This window comes from Triturus cristatus, chromosome 7 (assembly GCF_964204655.1).
Source record: "Triturus cristatus chromosome 7, aTriCri1.1, whole genome shotgun sequence".
Lineage (NCBI taxonomy): Eukaryota > Metazoa > Chordata > Amphibia > Caudata > Salamandridae > Triturus > Triturus cristatus.
Genome location: NC_140590.1, coordinates 261,601,436 through 261,621,641, shown reverse-complemented (window position 1 = coordinate 261,621,641; position 20,206 = coordinate 261,601,436). Strand labels below are relative to the sequence as shown.

General features: G+C 42.7%; 1 protein-coding gene across 2 annotated transcripts in view; it reads right to left on the bottom strand.

Annotated features, from left to right (window-relative positions):
- Positions 1-8,890, bottom strand: part of LOC146809360 (chaperone Ric-8A) — a 362,752-nt gene extending 353,862 nt beyond the window's left edge. For both annotated transcript variants that reach the window (XM_085616159.1, XM_085616160.1), the window contains exon 1: positions 8,667-8,890. In XM_085616159.1, coding sequence (XP_085472285.1) covers positions 8,667-8,750 — 84 coding nt within the window. In that variant the 5' untranslated portion in view covers positions 8,751-8,890. The remainder of the gene's footprint in view (positions 1-8,666) is intronic.
- Between the last annotated feature and the right edge of the window lie 11,316 nt (positions 8,891-20,206).

Sequence of the window (20,206 nt, the reverse complement as noted above, 5' to 3'; positions counted from 1 at the left end):
CACACAGTATGCACAGGAGTAGGACAGGCAGCTTCCTTCAAATTCACACACAGTATGCACAGGAGTAGGACAGGCAGCTTCCTCCACACACAGTATGCACAGGAGTAGGACAGGCAGCTTCCTTCACACACAGTATGCACAGGATTAGGACAGGCATCTTCCTTCAAGTTCACACACAGTATGCACAGGAGTAGGACAGGCAGCTTCCTTCAAATTCACACACAGTATGCACTGGATTAAGACAGGCAGCTTCCTCCACACACAGTATGAAAAGGAGTAGGACAAGCAGCTTCCTTCACACACAGTATGCACAGGATTAGGACAGGCAGCTTCCTCCACACACATCTCTCATGGATGTCAGTGGCCCTGCTTCCTCACACACATGGACATCAGTTGGGGACGTCTCTTCCACGAAGCGTGAGCAGCGGTAGAGAAAGAATTCGCTTCAGATAGTACAGGCAGCAGTAGGGCAAGCTTCCTCAGCATGTGGCATAAGCATAAGCAGCAGGTGGTAAGCTTTGTCAACTGCAGTTGAGCAAGCTTCCCCCACAAGCAGCAGGATCAGCAGCGATTGACACACAGACCGCATTAGAGAGTCCAAACAAACACTTTGAAAGGGGCCTTCTTTTGTCACAAGCACTGTGCGCAGGAGCACAAGCGGGCTCCTTGGAGGTCGCCGTGTTCCTGCATCGGATCCCGTTATTAGGCGCCGTCAGCGCCCAGTGCGTCGTGCTTCCCCGCTCCTGTGCTCTCCATAGAGTCTCCTCTTATAACGTACAGCGCCTGTCTACTGAGTGAAGTGTGACACACTGTACACACTTTAAAATGGAGCACGTCGTTCGTTCGTCACTCTTACCATTCAATCTGTAGTTTTAAGTAGAACCTGCCCAGATCTGAAATGTAAAATGATGCCATCGTGAGAATCCGCGCCCGCGCCCTGGGCCCCCGCCCCTCTCCCTCTCAGCCGGGTCACATAGGGACCATTGAGGCCCGTTTGCAATCAAGCTGCAAAGTGCTCGTGTTTCGCCCCCTACGGGTTTGATCACAAGTACACTAAACCCTCAAATAAACTCCAGCCTACTCTGCTTAAACCAGCGGAATGTTATGACTTTGCTCCCCCTTTCCACACCCCTCCCTGACTATCTTTTCATCATACACGGGATTGCGAGTCGACTGGAAACAAGTCTGCCTGACAAAGACATGTATACATGCTTTACATGTTGCATTGGGGTTGACATCTTTCACGCGTGCTGTCAGTAAATTGCACTGCTAGGAATAAATATGCTTTTTGGAGGGAAAATAATGCTTTATGACTTCTAAAGTGGGACTGACATCACTGGTACTAACCAGCGAAAAAAACTGCATTCTGCACCATTCTTTTGGCTTGCGAAATTACTCGAAGCGTTCTGCAGCAGCGCGGCAACGCAGCGTCCTTTTCGGATTCGGGGGGCGTGTTTTGCTGTTGTCTCCTCCTTGAGACTTTTCGCAAAAAACACGCCCCCCGATCCGAAAAGGACGGGGCATGATTGGAGTGACGGGACCTCTTCTCCAATGGCTGGCCAGCATTTACGAGGCCAGCCAATGGAGAACAGGGCAGAAGAGGGGCGGGTTCAAGCCCCTCTTCTCCCAAGTCATTAAATCTCCGGACTTCCGGTCTGCCGACCGGATGGTCCCGAGACCTAAAAAACAACTAATAACCTATATAGACACTCATGTAGCTACTCACCAACCCATGCAGCCACTTATACACAAAATGAGAGACTGATACAGATATTTACATATTTAAACATTACTCACTAAGCCATGTATTCACTAAGATACACTTAATCAGCCAGTTATACAATCAATTTTTCAAAAACAAATCATCCATTTAGACACTTATATACCCATTTATTCTTCCATCGACCTCGAGATATACATATATAAAACATATGTAATTTTCAGAAAAACACACATTCACTGGATGATGTCATCAGTGATGTCATTTGAGATGTCATGAGTGATGTCACTGACCATGTCATGAGTGATGTAATATGTGACGTCATCAGCAGTGCATTGCGGGCGCGCAAGTTATAGTTAGCTGAACTAACTATAACGGGGGAATTTCAATGGTTTTGTACGAGTGAAAAGTCCAGCTAACTATAACGCCCCAGAAACCTATGGTTTTTTCAGTGAATTTTTATATATAGATATAGATATTGGGTAACCATGTAATATGATCCAATATTGCCATCAAGGGGTTCTGGTAACATCATAAATCAAGAGGCTGAAGGCAATGTGGTTTACAAATGTCACCACAACTCTGAGGCAGACATGTTACATGTTATGTATTTCTATGTTGCCTGTTTATGGAGGGGTGGTTACCTTGAAACAAAATGTTTTTTTTTTTTTAAAGAGCAGCCAACAGTGCACTGACTGAAATTACTTAAATTAGCATGTATAGGTTTTGTTTATCTTTCCTGAATAAATGTTTAATAAATCAATAGGTAGTGGTGAGGGTCAGTTGATTTATGCGGTTCTGTAGCTTAGAGGGTTTACAGTACAAACATGGACTCAGTGTTTTTGCCTCACAATTTTCAAAATGTGCAGGTTTCATGAAAAACGTTGGTTCTAGCTCAAATGGATGAATATGATGTTGCCAGTGTGCCGCATAATCTACTGCAGTTTAACCTTACTGCATAATTTGGTACATTGAGCTGCATAACCCTAGTAGTCCTGACAATGTTAAAGGTCTAGCGAGTGGTTTAGGTTTCTGTTATGATGAGGAAACCCTTATTTCACATGCAACCATGAAAATGTTCCCATGTTTCACAGTTCCCTGTGATATATGGGTTTTATACCACTGCATTTTGTGCAATAAAAGCACCAAGACATGCAATATAAATACATATATTAGCAATACAACAATCTAAACTGGCTCCCGGTGCTTGAAAGATGTACATTCCAGCTATTCGCCCATGCCTACAAAGCTTACCTCAACCAATGCCTCAACTTCTACTAACCCACCAGACACCTTCGATCTGCATGCCAGGCAAGAGCATTCATCCCTAGCATCAAGACCACCAGAAGTGGAGGACACTCCTTCTCATACCTTACATTCATGACCCGTTATGACCTCCCAAAACACCTCAGAATATTCCCCCTCCCTCATGGATTTCCGAAGGAATATCAAGACATGGCTCTTCCAGATTAAACAGGCATGATCTCTTCCCTCCCCCCCTAGGGGCCTGCCTTACTCATCGCCTTGATGCACTCACAGGTGTTTAGCCGTGCTCTACAAATTCACATAACAAACGTGAGACTTCATTTTTTAAAAGACAGATGAGAACCCAGAAATACTGTTTACTGGCAAACGTTGTTACATGTTTAAAATACCGCCTTTGGGTCAAAATGCAGCCATTAAGGAAACACTGATAACCCTTGATGACTCGAAGTTTAAATGCCCTGATTTTTTTTTTTAATTGGTGCACCTACTGATAGTTTTACAAACACAGTAGATCTTAAAACGTGGTTATTTTCAACCTCTTAAAAATTATAGTTCGCTACTACTTTCCTTGTTCTGTCCATTAGGTCCTCTTATCGTCTGTAAGCTCATTTTTTGAGCATGATAAATCGTCTTTATCATATATGATGAGGAGTTCTAATTGCTGTAAAATTGCTCTATATGCAGTTTATCTTAACTTCGCTTTTTTTGTTCTGAAAATGAGAACCTTCTATGACTTTATTTTGATAAATAACGTTTTGGAAGACATATGTGTGTGTAACAAGAAGGGGTATATCATCATGATGACTATAGCAGAACTTTCAAATCTGCTTGGTGCTCAATATTCAATGCCAAAATATGTGTATTCAATTTTAAAAAAATGTACAAATCCATAAAAACTAAATACTATCCATTACAATTTCAAAATACTGCACCAAAACTCACAAACCAACTCAGTGGCATCTCTAGAAGTAATTTCTAGGGGTGGAACACAAGGTGCCACAGATTAAACAGGCAATCATGAGGAATGCTTGCACCTGGGAAATAAATTTGCATACTCACACATATATGCACTCAAAAAGTAATTTAAACATTTTAAACTGAACGCGAATTAAACATTACTAGTGGTAGTTGTGTTTAGAGGGTTTCAACCATTCCTGGTTCCGTCTTCAGAACGCTTTCTTCTTCAGTCTCTTTGTTAGATTTGTATGTTCTTTTTCTCCTGATATCTCGCACCTTATGTCTTTCCTCTTCAGCACCCTCTTTTCACCCTCACCTGTATGCATTTCCTTGCATCTCCCTCCTTAACGAATCCCACATACAACTCACCAACTTGTAAGCACTGGTACAGACTGCGTGTTCCCCTTTCACCTATATTTCAATCTTGTGGTTTTGGTGACATTCACAAACCACACAGGAACCCCTTGATGGAAAAAAGGGACCATATTACACATGAACCAGTTATATATTCTCTATATGTGGGTGTGCGTGATTTCCTATGTTAATTAATTAATTTTAATTAATTAATTAATTTTAATTAATTTAATTCTCATTGGAAATTTTGGGAAGCGACACAGGAAAACAAGCATTTGCAATGCAATAGGTCTCGCATTTACGAGAGTTTAAGCTATTGGCATTGTAAATGACAATGCCTTTTATGTACGTTTTAAGAACCAAAACTTAAATAAATGGTATTGTCACTTACAATGCCAATAGCTCAAACTCGCGTAAATGCGAGACCTATTGCATTGCAAATGCTTGTTAGTTGTGCACTTGTGAAGACAGGGATGTCTCTGACTGATTGGACTGCTTAGTCCTCCAAAACTACATTTCTCACTAATTGGATTCAGCCACATGCCCATCAGCCCATGTCCGATTGCCTGCCTTGCCAATCCGATCCTGACCAGTGATAAACATATGGGGGGAAGGGAGAGTGTGTGTGAGAGTGAGTGTGTGAGTGAGTGAGTGAGTGTGTGTTCCTTTCTCTCTCCTCTCCTCTCCTCCTCCTCCTCCTCCTCCTCCCCCCCCCATAGCGTGCGGTCAACCAGCGTGATCTAGACCCGGTGCCTAGAACATAACACCTACCAGCTTATGTCTCCAAATTAGAGAGCGAGGACAGTGTTAGAAAAATACACACACACCAAAAGCAGTTATTTTGACTGCACCTGAAAGAGATCCGAAGCCCAGTTATTAAAAAAAAAAACAATTGTAAAGACAGCATTCGCAGTGCTCTGGCTTTCAGAAAATCAGGGGTCGCCTAAAAAAGCCAACAACAAATATAAAAGTAATACGATTAAATCGAAAGAGGAAGCGTTGAATCGGATCCAACATGACGTAATCATATGACGCCCAGAATGCCGTTTGTACTCAATGGCCAAAAGGTACGCCGTTGGGTCTCGTAAACCTGCTCAGTTGCTATAACTGAAGTCAAACAAGATTACACGTGGAGCTCTCCTATGCACCCCTGTCTCCTGCGAAGTTTTCACTTGTGGAACATTTAGAGCAGGTGTGGGCAAATCACACAGACGCATGGAGGTGCATACTATGCGTCTATACAACAGTGGGAATACAAAAGTAGCAGAGGGTGAAGGGCATAAACATAAATAGAAACAGGCTATGCAAATTAAAGGAATGCGGAGAGTTAACAAAGTAAACGCGGGGAGTAAAGAAAGCGAAAGCACGCCAAGCGCACGTCCTGCTAAGACCTCTGCAGAATAAAAGCAAAGCAGCGCGCTGTTCTCCTACAACATATGCATGCATATGTGCTGTCTGGGTGCGTGCACATGCCTTGTCCAGGCAGGCACGCCGAGCGAAGACAGGGATGGAACTAAACATATAGAATAGAAAGCACTGATTTGACAGGCGAGCAGAGGGTTTTGTTTTCGCTGAGTAGTGCTTAGTTGCAGGTGCCAAAAAATCCATTGATGCCGACAGTTGTTGCGATAGCTCAGCAGCTGCCAGATTGGCATCCTGATGCTTAGTAAGCTCAAGGTTATTGAGGAAATTGGAGAGCGCCTCCTTACTTATAAGGCTAAGGTTCCTCCTTTCCTCCAGATTCCTGTTGCTAGAAGGAGGCATCACTGATGACAGGAAGTGTAAATCAAAAGGAATGACAAAGTGATCAGACCAAACAAGGGGAATAGGGTCCCCCACTGTTATAGGCGGGTCATTAGAAAAAACACTGTCAAGGATATGCCACGCTATAAGGGTAGGATTTCTGACTAGCTGTGAGAAACCACAGCTACTCAAAGTTTCCAAAAGACATTGGGTATCCTTACATGAGGCATTGCCTAATGAAAATTGAAATCCCCCAGGAGTGTGAAGTTAAATCTCTCAAAGTAGGGGTCTAACAGCCTACTGAAATCCTGAGTAAAAGAAGTCCTGGAACCTGGCTGCCTATAACATAGGATACCAGAAAAGTTGAAAACAATGACTTACATGTTCATAGTGCTTTCTGTCACAGACTGGGACCTTGTAGCACGAAACATACTCATGTCACTATTCTCCTCAGCACCAACCAGAATTCAATTATGTGGCTCCCTGGTGCAGTGCATTAACTAATAAAGGTTTCATAATGTCTGATAAGGCATTTCCTACTGATTAACAACTTGCATGTAATTTTCATTTAAGCTGTGTGTTATTATTTTTAATGTGTAGTACCTTATGGGGAAAGGCCGAAAAAAGTTACAGAATATTTAGGGTCTCATTTACAATGATTTGGCATAGGGCAGTGCTGCAAGTGTATTTGCTGTGCTGCCCTAGGCCAAATCGAAAGGCCAGGAATGGACCATAGTTACAAGATACAGTGCATTCCAGTCCTTTTAGCCGGCACAAAATATGGTGCCTAGTGCCAAAGCAGGCATCCTTGCACCATGGTGCAAGGGTTTCTGCGTTGTTGGTAACCCATGGAGGAGTTTTCCACTTTCTATGTGTGCAGTGCACATATAAAGAGGAAAAAACGATGACAAATAAACAGATTTCTCCTTGCTATGCCTGACCTGGGGAAGTGTACAGTTTTGACACATTCCCAGATGTACAGATCCTTGCAAATCTGGGAATGAGTCAAAATACATGGCTGTTGCGTGGAAACACCCACCTCAATGCCCATGGAAAGGCTTTCCATGGGCATTGAGGTGGGTGTTTCCACGATAGGGCAATGCAGCAACTTGTACTGCATTTGCTTACACTAACCATATCTACAAGGTAATGAAAAGCTACCCAAAATGGCTTTGCGTGGCCTCGTAGATATGGGTCTGCACTCAGTGCCGCCAGAGCATCATGAAAAGTGGTGCACTGGCGACGCAAGGGGCTTGTAAATAAGTTCCTTTTTTGTGTCACTTCTTTGACCACGCCCCCACGCTCACTCACCCCGCCCCTACTGTGCTCAGCATTACAGTTACCATACTTTTTAATGCACTTCGCCCAGAGGGTAAACCATAGGGAAACAGGGGACAGAGATGAAGAACATACAGACAGATGGCAGAGAAATAGTGAGGCAAAAGAAGGTACTTGGATGGCAGTGATAGTGACTAGAATATATGCAGGTTCACAGCGGCAGAGCAAGGCGCCGGTGAATAATATGGCACACTGAGAACGGAGGCACACAATGGGCTAAACGATAAGGAAATGGGGGACACAGAAAAACGAAGGAGTAAAGGACAGGCCATGGAAAGGAGGTGGCAGAGTACATGAATGGCAGAGAAAGACAATGTGCTAAGTGCAAGTACATAGAGGAAGCATTAGGGACTTGGGCAAATTCAGGTACATTGAGTATAGACCGACAGAAGGCGGAGGGCAAAGGGAGTTGGGCAGACGCAGGGATGAACGGACAGGCAAACAGGTGGTAGAGAAATATACACCGTGAAATGCAGGCACTCGGAGGGCACACATAGATACTGAAGCAAATGCAGGTATCACGGCGGCGAGCAGATTCAGACACACTGAAAACCGGGGCTGACATACCCTACATATACGTTAAACGACATGCAAATCCGAATGAGACATAGGGGTAACTGCAGGCAGAGATGTTATGTGTATATATAAAGCGCAGTATCCCCGGAAGGGAATCCTGGAGCTGGATAGATGGGTACTCTGGTCACTGAAAGGTCAAGAGGAGGCAGAGCAAGGCAAAAACTAGGGTGCACGGGAGACAAACCAAAGCAGCGGCAGACACTACTACGGTAAGGCAGACACTATTACGGTAAGTGAACAGTGACGCAGACACAGACGTTGGTAAATGACAGGCTCACGCGCAGGAGTGGTGGACACCGGATCTTTTGACAGACACGAAGAAGGGTTAGAGACAGGCAATGTGGCCAGTCAGAGCACACAGGGCTAAGTGACAGTCACTGGAGATATGTGAGGATACACGGGACACTGACAAGACGGCCTCACGCTTTCCTCCACATCATGCAGAGCTTCCACTCTCAGTTCTACTGCCCATCTTCTTCCTCACACACCCCGAGTTAGCTTCCTTTATTTACCACACGCAGCACCAGCCCGCCCCCTCCCTATCCTCCTCACATTGAGCCTTCCTCCTCTTCATGATAAGACACTGTAACTCTTGCCTCCTTCGTCGCAGACTAGGACTCCCTCCTCCTTCATACTCATTCCTCCTCTGTTTCCGTCACACCTGTGCCCCCCACACGGCCCGACCTCTCCTCCCTCCAGATCCTCCTCCTACCTCCTTGTTGTACTCCAGCAGGGCCTTCTGCACCAGCTCCTGGTCTCCCGACTCCAGCTGGTCCAGGATAAGGCCCAGGTCCATCCTGTGGAGAGCGTCAGGGGTCCTCGGGTGAACAATGTGCCCGGTGGCGGCGGAGGGCAGGGAGCACGGGGCTGTTCAGAGGCTGTGCCCGAGCTCAGCTACTGCAAACGCCCTGTTTAGAGCTCATTCACTTACAGTGCGTGACGTCAGAAGGGGGAGGAGGAGGAACGTGTGGGCGGGGAAAGGAAAGAGGCGGGAACGGGGCGGGGCGAGATCAGGAAGGCTCGAAGAGAGCAGAGAGGGCGATGACCTGCGGTAGGCGGAGCAAGAGTTTATCATATATTATTCTACAAAAGGGAGGAGGAAGACTTGACATTCAACCGGTTGCAATGTGCTCGATCGGCGTGAAAATTCAGATACATATTTCTAATGTAAATACAAGGAATGGATAACGATTCAGTGGGGACGATCAGAGCGGACTGTAATAAAAGAGCGGAAAGCAGGTAAAAGTTGGTAAGAAAAAACGTGCTTCTTTATTCTCTTCAAGTTATTTAGAAACCAACGGTTGGAACCCCACATACACATTCTCAACATTCTAAGCTCTTACCAAGTGGCTGCGGCGAAAGAGTGTTGGAGGTATAGTGCTTAATTAGTTTTAAAAAAAAGTAGGCGCAAGGGCTCTTCTCTGGAGGCCACTGCAGCAGCAGCCTGCACGACCCACTTCCTACTGCCAACGCTGGCTGTGGCAATGACAGTACTCCTACTGGTGTTAGTGTGACAATTCATACTATTACAGGCCACCCACGGCTATAATAATGGTGTGAGCGACAGGTATTATTATTTTTTAATGTATAGTGACTAATTATACACTGTGGCTGTACTAATTTCAAAATTAGACAGTGCCCCCATGTGGCGGACTGTCCCCTAGAGCCGGTGCTGACAACTGCCGGCGCCGAGCACCGGAAATCACCTGCTCAACTAATCTGGTTGGAGGGAAATAGGAAAAGAACAAGGGGAGGGGTAGGAGATGCAATGGACATGGCAGCAATGGAACACACATACATTTAGATGGCTATGGAATACACACGCGTACTACATATCCTTTTTCATGAATGAATAAAGCTCGATAATTGTGGAATACCTTCCAAGAAGAGTACATCATGTTCCTCACTGGAACCTTCCACTTCTAAACTCCCAGTTAAAGGTGGAGTCATGTTATTTGGGCATTTAGTCACTCTTTTAAGACATTTACCACCCCGAGTGATGATACTGCTTTTGTTCAGACCTGTAAACAGAAGTTTATGTTTTGACGGGCATACCCACACTAATGATCCAGCATTAAAGCTGTATATTGTACGTATATTTTCACCCAAATATTTGTACGGTAATGGTAAAGTATGCAAGGTTTTAAAGCACACAGTGCTTTGGGGTACTTTTTCATTATCGGCGTGAAAGCATACTAAATAAGCTTTCCACAATCCAACTTTAAATTCCATCAATTAGATTTTATTCGAAGGAAGAGGGTGTAAAGTTGTACAGTTGGATGACTTGCACCTTTGTGCATTTTATAAACTGTCCAAGCATTGAGAAATGCAAAGCTTGCAAGCTTTTATTTTAAGTAAAATAAGATGCCCTCTGTTGGGAGCCCTTCCTCCCATGCTTCTTTTCCTGAGGGGGTGAATGCTCAGCCTCCGCCCTAAACATCCTACCTGGGTCATTCTGCATCAGGAAATCATCACGCCTGTAAGGCCTGTAGAGATTAATCTTACTTCGGGCAAAGCGAGGAGACTTAATCTGTCTTTGTGAAGGGTAAAGTTTCTTATATCAACCTAAATTGGCAAAAAATAAGAAATCTCATCTGTTTCGTGAGCAGGGAAGTTTCAGAATTTTGCCCAGGATCGTCAGTAAAGTTTTAATTTTACTCAGCACTAATATAAAATACATTTACATGTAGTTTGGACACTATTCATCACTAATGTTTTGGGAACCATAGGTTTGGCTACAGCGGTGACTAACCAAACCTCGGTCTGGCCGTTTGAGAAATGGCTATATGTCCAATTAGGATGGGCAGACATATAGTCATTTTTTTAGGTCGAGCATAGCGCAGCACTCATGCGCTGCTTTAAGAGAGGGCCTCTTGGAATCACTCCAGACTTCCCAGAGACTTCTCGTGTTGGTCGCACTCCTCCCACACATTCCATTGGCCTTTACGTGTGGCTTTCAATAATGAAAGCACACAAATGGCCAAAGATGGGTGCATGTCCCGCCTTTCCTCTAAACTTTCACTTCCATGGCCTAGGGGTCCCGGGAGCGAGCAGCGGCACGCATTGTGCCAGCTGCATTCCACCCTTATCGTTATCTTGGCTCATATTACTAATTTAACAAAGCACGGTCGCTTTCACGGCCGCACTTGTTTAAACTTTGTTTTTCTCGCTCTTTGATGCTTAGAGCTCCTGCCAGTTCAAAAGGCCCCTTTAAAAAAAATAAACACTAAAACGTTTAATGTTAGGGGAGAATAGTGTTTACATTTTTGCAACGATGTGCAACAGTCTTAAATGTAAAGAAACTGGCATAGAATCCAATTGCTGTCCCAATTCCTGTCCCTGTCTCCACGCCCAGGTCGCTCAATCCAGTGGCGTAATGTACGCCCCGGCAGGGGGGTTCATTTAAGCTGGTGTCTGCCGGTACGCACATGGCTAAATTCAATTATTAATCAAATAATCCATTAACTATAATATTATTTAATGAGTTTGTGTGTTTTAATAACCAACATTATTAACATTTGAATTACACGTGGGAATTGCATTTGCATGGCTAAAATAACCTTTATGACTAAAATCAGTACGCATATTAACAGTAGTACATGTAATAAATAATACTGCATGATATATGTTGCTTCTGTGATGTCTTGTAATGTTGCCCAAGAAGAGGACCAAAAGGGTGAATATAATGGCTTTAAATGTTGCTATACGCTAGATAAATTCAAGCACATAGAGGGATTAGTAAGGGGTTAACATTAGATTCATTATTTCTATGTATTAATTACTCTTTGTGTTTGTTTCGCTTAAGTTTGCGTTTGTTAGATCAAAGGGTGAACCCAAAAGATCACTGGGACCTGGGTATCAGACAGTAAAGAAGGAAAGGTCCCAGAGCATGAAAACTTGTACAATATTCATAAAATCAACAAAAGGGATGATTGAACAATTGCGTGATAGCAAAGTGTTATTTAATCACACTTGGCAAAATACTCATTATTAGAAATCAATCTTAATCCAAAGTGTAGGGTGCCAAGGGGAGGGGCAAGGTAGTGGATGGAGTGAGGTAATAGGGTAAGTGACATATAACGTTTTGACACTAACACAAGTCAATTGTAAGGCATGTAACTAAATGCCACATAGTCAAAATGCAGTTAATTCATTGAACATACATTTATTTACAAGACCATGTACATATTTAAGAACATAGTGCAGATTGCACTATTGAGGGTACTGGTGGAATTGGATGTCGACGTTTCGACCCCTTGACCCAGGTAGGTTGATAGGATCCTCACTAACGGGGTCTTCTTCAGGACAAGAGTGATGGTGTAAGTGGGAGGAGGGGCACCTACAAAAATATTAATAAACCAGTGTTACACATAGGTAGTAGATGGAGTCCCAAGTGGAAAAAATTAGTAAATGGGACTTAGATAGTGAAAGAAATCACTATAATTACCGTATTGGAAGATTAAGTGGAGACTGGCTTGGCGTCAAAAGGCACGAGGGCTGTCAAGCTCCAAATAAAGGTGGGAATGAGGTACACCTAAGAAATATATAAAGAGGTGTCGGTCTAACAGTGATCCATAAGTCAATCGAATGGATTCATCAAAAGTAGAACTAAACACATAAATATTACTTACTCAAGAATAAATCATCCAGGAAGTAATAATTACTCCTGCTTCACTCGCCGCGGATAAACCATCGGTGGAGGAGGTGAAATCAATCACGGGGAAAATAGCCTCTAAGAATAAAACGAATGTGAGAAAGCTTTTAAAACCCAAAATGAGGACAATGGGCACACAGGAAAGGAACCATAATCTAATAACATCAGATCAAGCTTAAAAACCCAGAGGGAAAAATTATTCAACCGTATGAGTGACTAAAGGCCCATCGGGTGACAACGTGATTTACAGGAGACATCATATATAAAAGTAAAGGTAGGGAACAGTTGTGACCTCGGGTCGTTATACCCATGAATAAATTGCAGAAGTCACAAACGGGTCGCCCAAGGAGTGTGTGCCCTTACTTGAAAAGAATCAAAAGAAACAATAAAGTATCATTGCGTGGACCGCACTAATTAAAGGTCGCTGGCAATGAAAATGATGTGTTTCAAAAAGATGAACCCGACTATGGACAGATTTAATTTGAACAGAACGGGATGTAAATTGCACAGGGGAAATCAAAGCGTCCTTTAGCAGGGGGAAATTATACAAAACAAGCCCGTGTTCGAACCAGCATCTTAGGTCGCATGCACAAACACTGAAGCGTCCTATAACAGGGGAATAGAGCAAATTATTCATAATAGGCCCGTGTCCGATCCGACAGACAGATAACCCCAATTGCTAAAAGTGAAAGGAGCCCAGGGAAGGAGCTTACCGGTAGTAACAGCACGCTGCTCTCCTCAGAGGTGAAAGCACAGGCGCTGCTGCAGCATTGGACCTTAACTCAAAATCAGACGCCTTGCGCCACATGACGTCCCGCGCGGCGCAGCCGCTAGATGCTAGCGGTGCCAGTGCATTAGAGGAAAGACATCAAGGGGTGTTTTGTCTTTCCAAAAAAGTAATAAATAGTAAACCACGTTTTTAACATAGGGGCTAGATATTAGGGGTCTGAGAATTCAGGGAACGGAATGAAGCTGAGATTCAGTTGATGGAATTAATATACTCATATTGTGGATTGAGAGAGGGAATCACTCCAGACCACAATCAAAAGTAACTGAGGGAAAGAAAACAATGTTAAATAGCATTGTCGTAGATTGAGTCAATGTTGGGTGAAATGATACATCAGCATAATCCATCAGACAAAGAAATTATTTGTTAAGTTGCAGGAACAATGGGGTGGTTATCTGAAAACATGATCATAAATAAATTTATACATGCTGGCTAAACGTAGCATATTAGTTCAATCAAACCTTAAGATAAAAGAAATTGTAGAATAAATCGCCAATAATAACATATTTACAAATAGGATGGCGATCTAGACACATGATCGTCAACACAATAATAAATGCTGGATGCATGTTAAAGATGGTACATTCGAACGAAACTTTTGATGAAGAAAGTTATAGAATAAATCATCCGTAAAACCACATATGTAAGTAGCGTAACCTTTGAATATAATGACACAGCAGAATGAATGAAATGTATATGTGTCTATAACGTTTACCAAATTCATAAAGTGCCACAGTTCGAAAACACAACCCGAGTTACAAAAAAGGTAATAAGTGATTAGGAATTGTGACTTTTCTTATCATGTTAGCTTTATGATGCGTATTGAATAAATAGGTCAGAGTAACCAACAATGAGACATATAGTCAAAGTACACAGGGTAGAGAAAATGGTACAGAATTAGTTGGTGAGGACAGCTAATTGAGCATTGCTGGGATCTTGTTCATTCAAACCAAGATTGATAGTATCCAGACGGATCATCGATTTGGATTCCCTAATGGTTAAGATGGAGGAAATATTACCTCCTCTTGGACCCAACTCTGTTTTCTCCACCACAAGCCATTGCATTTGGTCAGGGTTGTGTCCCAGTTGGCTGTAATGATCGACTAGGGGTGCTCCTGGAACACAGCATCTGATTCTGCTTTGATGTTGCAATATTCTTGCTTTGATTTTCTGCTGCGTTTGGCCAATATACAACTGATTGCAGGGGCAAAGAATCCCATAAATCACGTTGGTAGAGTTACAGTTAGTATGAGAATGCAACGTTATGGTATGGTGTTTGTAGACAAACTGTTTAGTTTGTATTGTTGTTAGACATGCTTTACAGGACCCACATTTGAAGTGTCCTATGATGGGTGGTAGGTTCCAGAGTGACTGGATGGTAGGTTGCACTGGGTCCTCCAAGAAAGAGTGTACCACGTGATCCTTAATGCTCATGGCCTTCCTGAAGGAATGCATGGGTAAATCCGGTTGATCAATCTCAGTTGATACTAGGTTCCAATATTTATTTATGATCTTTTTCACAGCATTACTTTTCATCATTTTTTTCGTGGAGGATTCATCAGGATCTTTGGACATGAGTAAGGTTTCCCTTGGATTGAACCAGGCCCTTTTCTGGGCCCTTTTAACCAGACGCTTGGGATAGCCCCTTGAAATCAATCTGGCACTCAGATCTTCGGACTCAGTCAGGTAGTCTACTCGCTTTGTACAGTTTCTACGGATACGTAGAAACTGACCTACCGGGAGGTTATCTCTCAGGCCACGTGGATGGTAACTGCTGTACCTTAGAAGGGAGTTACGTTCGGTGGGTTTCCTCTATAAAGTGGTAAATAATGTGTTGTCTTCACTACAGATCTTTAGATCGAGGAAAGGTATTTCATGAGCGTCGGACTGAATGGTAAACTGGATGTCAAGATCACACTGATTCAGCCATTCAGGGAACAGATTGAGTTGTACTGTGTCGCCATTCCAGATTAATAATATATCGTCAATATATCTCTTCCATACATTGACATATTGAGAGAAAGGATTATTGTGGAGAACAAAACGTTTTTCAAAATTGTCCATATACCGGATGGCTAGATCTGGGGCAAAGGCAGCGCCCATCGCTACACCTTTCGTCTGTACATAGTAGTTGCCTTGAAAGTAGAAAAAGTTTTTCTTCATAGCGATAGTGAGGAGTGCTATGATAAACTCAGTGGGTACCCTTGTAGGAGCTGGTCTTGAATCCAAAATCTCTCGCATAACTTCCAATGCTGGCTCCTGGGGGACGCTTGTGTAGAGTGAGACAATGTCACAAGTGACAAGTAGTTGCTTGCTAGAGTCAAATGTTTTATTGTCGACCAGAGTGATAACTTGCATGGTATCACGTAAGTACGTTTCGGTCTTTTCAGCAATTGGTTTAAGAAAGAAGTCTATGTACTTACATAGTGGTTCCAATAAAGAACCGCAACCTGATACAATTGGGCGTCCAGGTGGATGGAGCATATCTTTGTGTATCTTCGGTAGGGTGTAGACTGTAGGTAATCAAGGGCATTTTTGGTTGAGATAATCAAATTCAAATTTGCTCAAGAAACCCAAAGTGAAAGCATCAGAGGTGATTCGATGGATTTCATTAGTCAAATCCTTGGTGGGGTCAGATCTTAGCAAAGAGTAACTTACACCGTCTTGCAGTTGTCCCATAATTTCAGATTTGTATGCACTTGCGTCCTGTACCACTATGGCTCCACTTTTATCAGCGGACTTGATGACAATATCCTTGTTGTTTTTAAGTGTCAAAAGAGCGGCTTTCTCAGATCTGCTGATGTTAGGTATAGTGTGTTTATATGTTGATAGTAAAGTGTTGACATCCTTCAAAACCATGCTCTCATATGCCAAAATTCTACTACTCATTGCATTGGTAGGTGGAACGAACTTGGATGGAGTCCGTAGCCCTGTAAAAGATTTTGAAGGATTATCTTCAGAATTCCTGAAAAAGTACCTGAGACGGATCTTACGGAAGAAACCATGCAGTTCTGTCCGAAGATTGAATGAATTGGGATGTGCCGTGGGGACAAATGACAAACCCTTCGAGAGAACTTCTTGTTCATCTGTATTAAGGGTATATGACGAAATATTGACCACTGGATTATTCTTAAGCTCTACCACCTGCACACTTTGCGTCTCGTCGAGATTTCCCCGTGATTCTCCGGTTGGAAACGGACCTGCTTGGGGATCGCACCTCTGCCCCTGTCTCAATTCGTGTTCGATGGATTCTGCTGACCTCTCGATGACCCTCTTAGCCAATTCCCGCCTCGTCCTCTCGGTGGCCTCCATTGGCCTTCCCCTAAAAAAGGAAAGTAACCTTGGGGGGGAAACCAATTGTCCCAGTAGTTGTAGTCGTAACTGGGGCCAGTAGCCTCTTGATCACTGTCTGAGCTCACCGAGGAATCAGAAAAAGTAGTGAAGTTCCTCCTTCCCTTGAAGGCACCTCTGCCTCTCCCTGTGAAACGACCAGTGTTGTCTTGTTTATAATAATCGTCGTTGAGGTAGGGGTAGGTATTCTTTTGCTCGTAGAATCTGATATCCTTGGAAAGTTTATCTAGCTTCTTATTCTGAGTGGTGGTTTCAAAGTCCTGTAATAATTTGGTGAGGTTTTCAAGGGCACTTTTTGCATTAATCAATGTTGAGTCCCCTGCAATTTCTAGTTTGAGGGCTGCAATTTCTCTTGTCAAAACTTGAACTTGTTCAGCGGCTGTCTCCACTCCTAATACCATCCAATGTCGTGAGGCGTTATTGGCAATGAAGCTGAAGCCTTCCTTGAATTTCGGTATGTCAATGAAAATGGCAGGTTCATTCCTAATCTGTAATCCAACAGGTATTATACTGGCCTGTAAGTATTTTGTGAGCAGATGGCCATGAAGTTTAGTGCGGATTAGTTTCTTTTCTAGACGTTCTAGTCGTGCTATTTGTCATTAAGTGTAAAGTCTATGTTGGGTGTATCTGATGAAAGAAAAAGGTTCCTAGGGTCCTGTAGTAGCTGGTTGATATAATCCTCAGTGTAGGAAAGGGTTTCACTCTCCACCATTGTTAGAGGAAGATATCACATAAAATACCTCGCAGGTATGCACCTGCACATAAATCGTTAGATCAAAGGGTGAACCCAAAAGATCACTGGGACCTGGGTATCAGACAGTAAAGAAGGAAAGGTCCCAGAGCATGAAAACTTGTACAATATTCATAAAATCAACAAAAGGGATGATTGAACAATTGCGTAATAGCAAAGTGTTATTTAATCACACTTGGCAAAATACACATTATTAGAAATCAATCTTAATCCAAAGTGCAGGGTGCCAAGGGGAGGGGCAAGGTAGTGGATGTAGTGAGGTAATAGGGTAAGTGACATATAACGTTTTGACACTAACACAAGTCAATTGTAAGGCATGTAACTAAATGCCACATAGTCAAAATGCAGTTAATTCATTGAACATACATTTATTTACAAGACCATGTACATATTTAAGAACACAGTGCAGATTGCACTATTGAGGGTACTGGTGGAATTGGATGTCGACGTTTCGACCCCTTGACCCAGGTAGGTTGATAGGATCCTTACTAACGGGGTCTTCTTCAGGACAAGAGTGATGGTGTAAGAGGGAGGAGGGTCACCTACAAAAATATTAATAAACCAGTGTTACACATAGGTAGTAGATGGAGTCCCAAGTGGAAAAAATTAGTAAATGGGACTTAGATAGTGAAAGAAATCACTATAATTACCGTATTGGAAGATTAAGTGGAGACTGGCTTGACGTCAAAAGGCGCGAGGGCTGTCAAGCTCCAAATAAAGGTGGGAATGAGGTACACCTAAGAAATATATAAAGAGGTGTCAGTCTAACAGTGATCCATAAGTCAATCGAATGGATTCATCAAAAGTAGAACTAAACAGATAAATATTACTTACTCAAGAACAAATCATCCAGGAAAAAATAATTACTCCTGCTTCACTCGCCGCGGATAAACCATCGGTGGAGGAGGTGAAATCAATGACGGGGAAAATAGCCTCTAAGAATAAAACGAATGTGAGAAAGCTTTTAAAACCCAAAATGAGGACAATGGGCGCACAGGAAAGGAACCATAATCTAATAACATCAGATCAAGCTTAAAAACCCAGAGGGAAAAATTAATCAACCGTATGAGTGACTAAAGGCCCATCGGGTGACAACGTGATTTACAGGAGACATCATATATAAAAGTAAAGGTAGGGAACAGTTGTGACCTCGGGTCGTTATACCCATGAATAAATTGCAGAAGTCACAAACGGGTCGCCCAAGGAGTGTGTGCCCTTACTTGAAAAGAATCAAAAGAAACAATAAAGTATCATTGCGTGGACCGCACTAATTAAAGGTCGCTGGCAATGAAAATGATGTGTTTCAAAAAGATGAACCCGACTATGGACAGATTTATTTTGAACAGAACGGGATGTAAATTACACAGGGGAAATCAAAGCGTCCTTTAGCAGGGGGAAATTATACAAAACAAGCCCGTGTTCGAACCAGCATCTTAGGTCGCATGCACAAACACTGAAGCGTCCTATAACAGGGGAATAGAGCAAATTATTCATAATAGGCCCGTGTCCGATCCGACAGACAGATAACCCCAATTGCTAAAAGTGAAAGGAGCCCAGGGAAGGAGCTTACCGGTAGTAACAGCACGCTGCTCTCCTCAGAGGTGAAAGCACAGGCGCTGCTGCAGCATTGGACCTTAACTCAAAATCAGACGCCGTGCGCCACATGACGTCCCGTGCGGCGCAGCCGCTAGATGCTAGCGGTGCCAGTGCATTAGAGGAAAGACATCAAGGGGTGTTTGTCTTTCCAAAAAAGTAATAAATAGTAAACCACGTTTTTAACATATGGGCTAGATATTAGGGGTCTGAGAATTCAGGGAACGGAATGAAGCTGAGATTCAGTTGATGGAATTAATATACTCATATTGTGGATTGAGAGAGGGAATCACTCCAGACCACAATCAAAAGTAACTGAGGGAAAGAAAACAATGTTAATTAGCATTGTCGTAGATTGAGTCAATGGGTGAAATGATACATCAGCATAATCCATCAGACAAAGAAATTATTTGTTAAGTGGCAGGAACAATGGGGTGGTTATCTGAAAACATGATCATAAATAAATTTATACATGCTGGCTAAACGTAGCATATTAGTTCAAGCAAACCTTAAGATAAAAGAAATTGTAGAATAAATCGCCAATAATAACATATTTACAAATAGGATGGCGATCTAGACACATGATCGTCAACACAATAATAAATGCTGGATGCATGTTAAAGATGGTACATTCGAATGAAACTTTGATGAAGAAAGTTATAGAATAAATCATCCGTAAAACCACATATGTAAGTAGCGTAACCTTTGAATATAATGACACAGCAGAATGAATGAAATGTATATGTGTCTATAACGTTTACCAAATTCATAAAGTGCCACAGTTCGAAAACACAACCCGAGTTACAAAAAAGGTAATAAGTGATTAGGAATTGTGACTTTTCTCATCATGTTAGATATATGATGCGTATTGAATAAATAGGTCAGAGTAACCAACAATGAGACATATAGTCAAAGTACACAGGGTAGAGAAAATGGTACAGAATTAGTTGCTGAGGACAGCTAATTGAGCATTGCTGGGATCTTGTTCATTCAAACCAAGATTGATAGTATCCAGACGGATCATCCATTTGGATTCCCTAATGGTTAGGATGGAGGAAATATTACCTCCTCTTGGACCCAACTCTGTTTTCTCCACCACAAGCCATTGCATTTGGT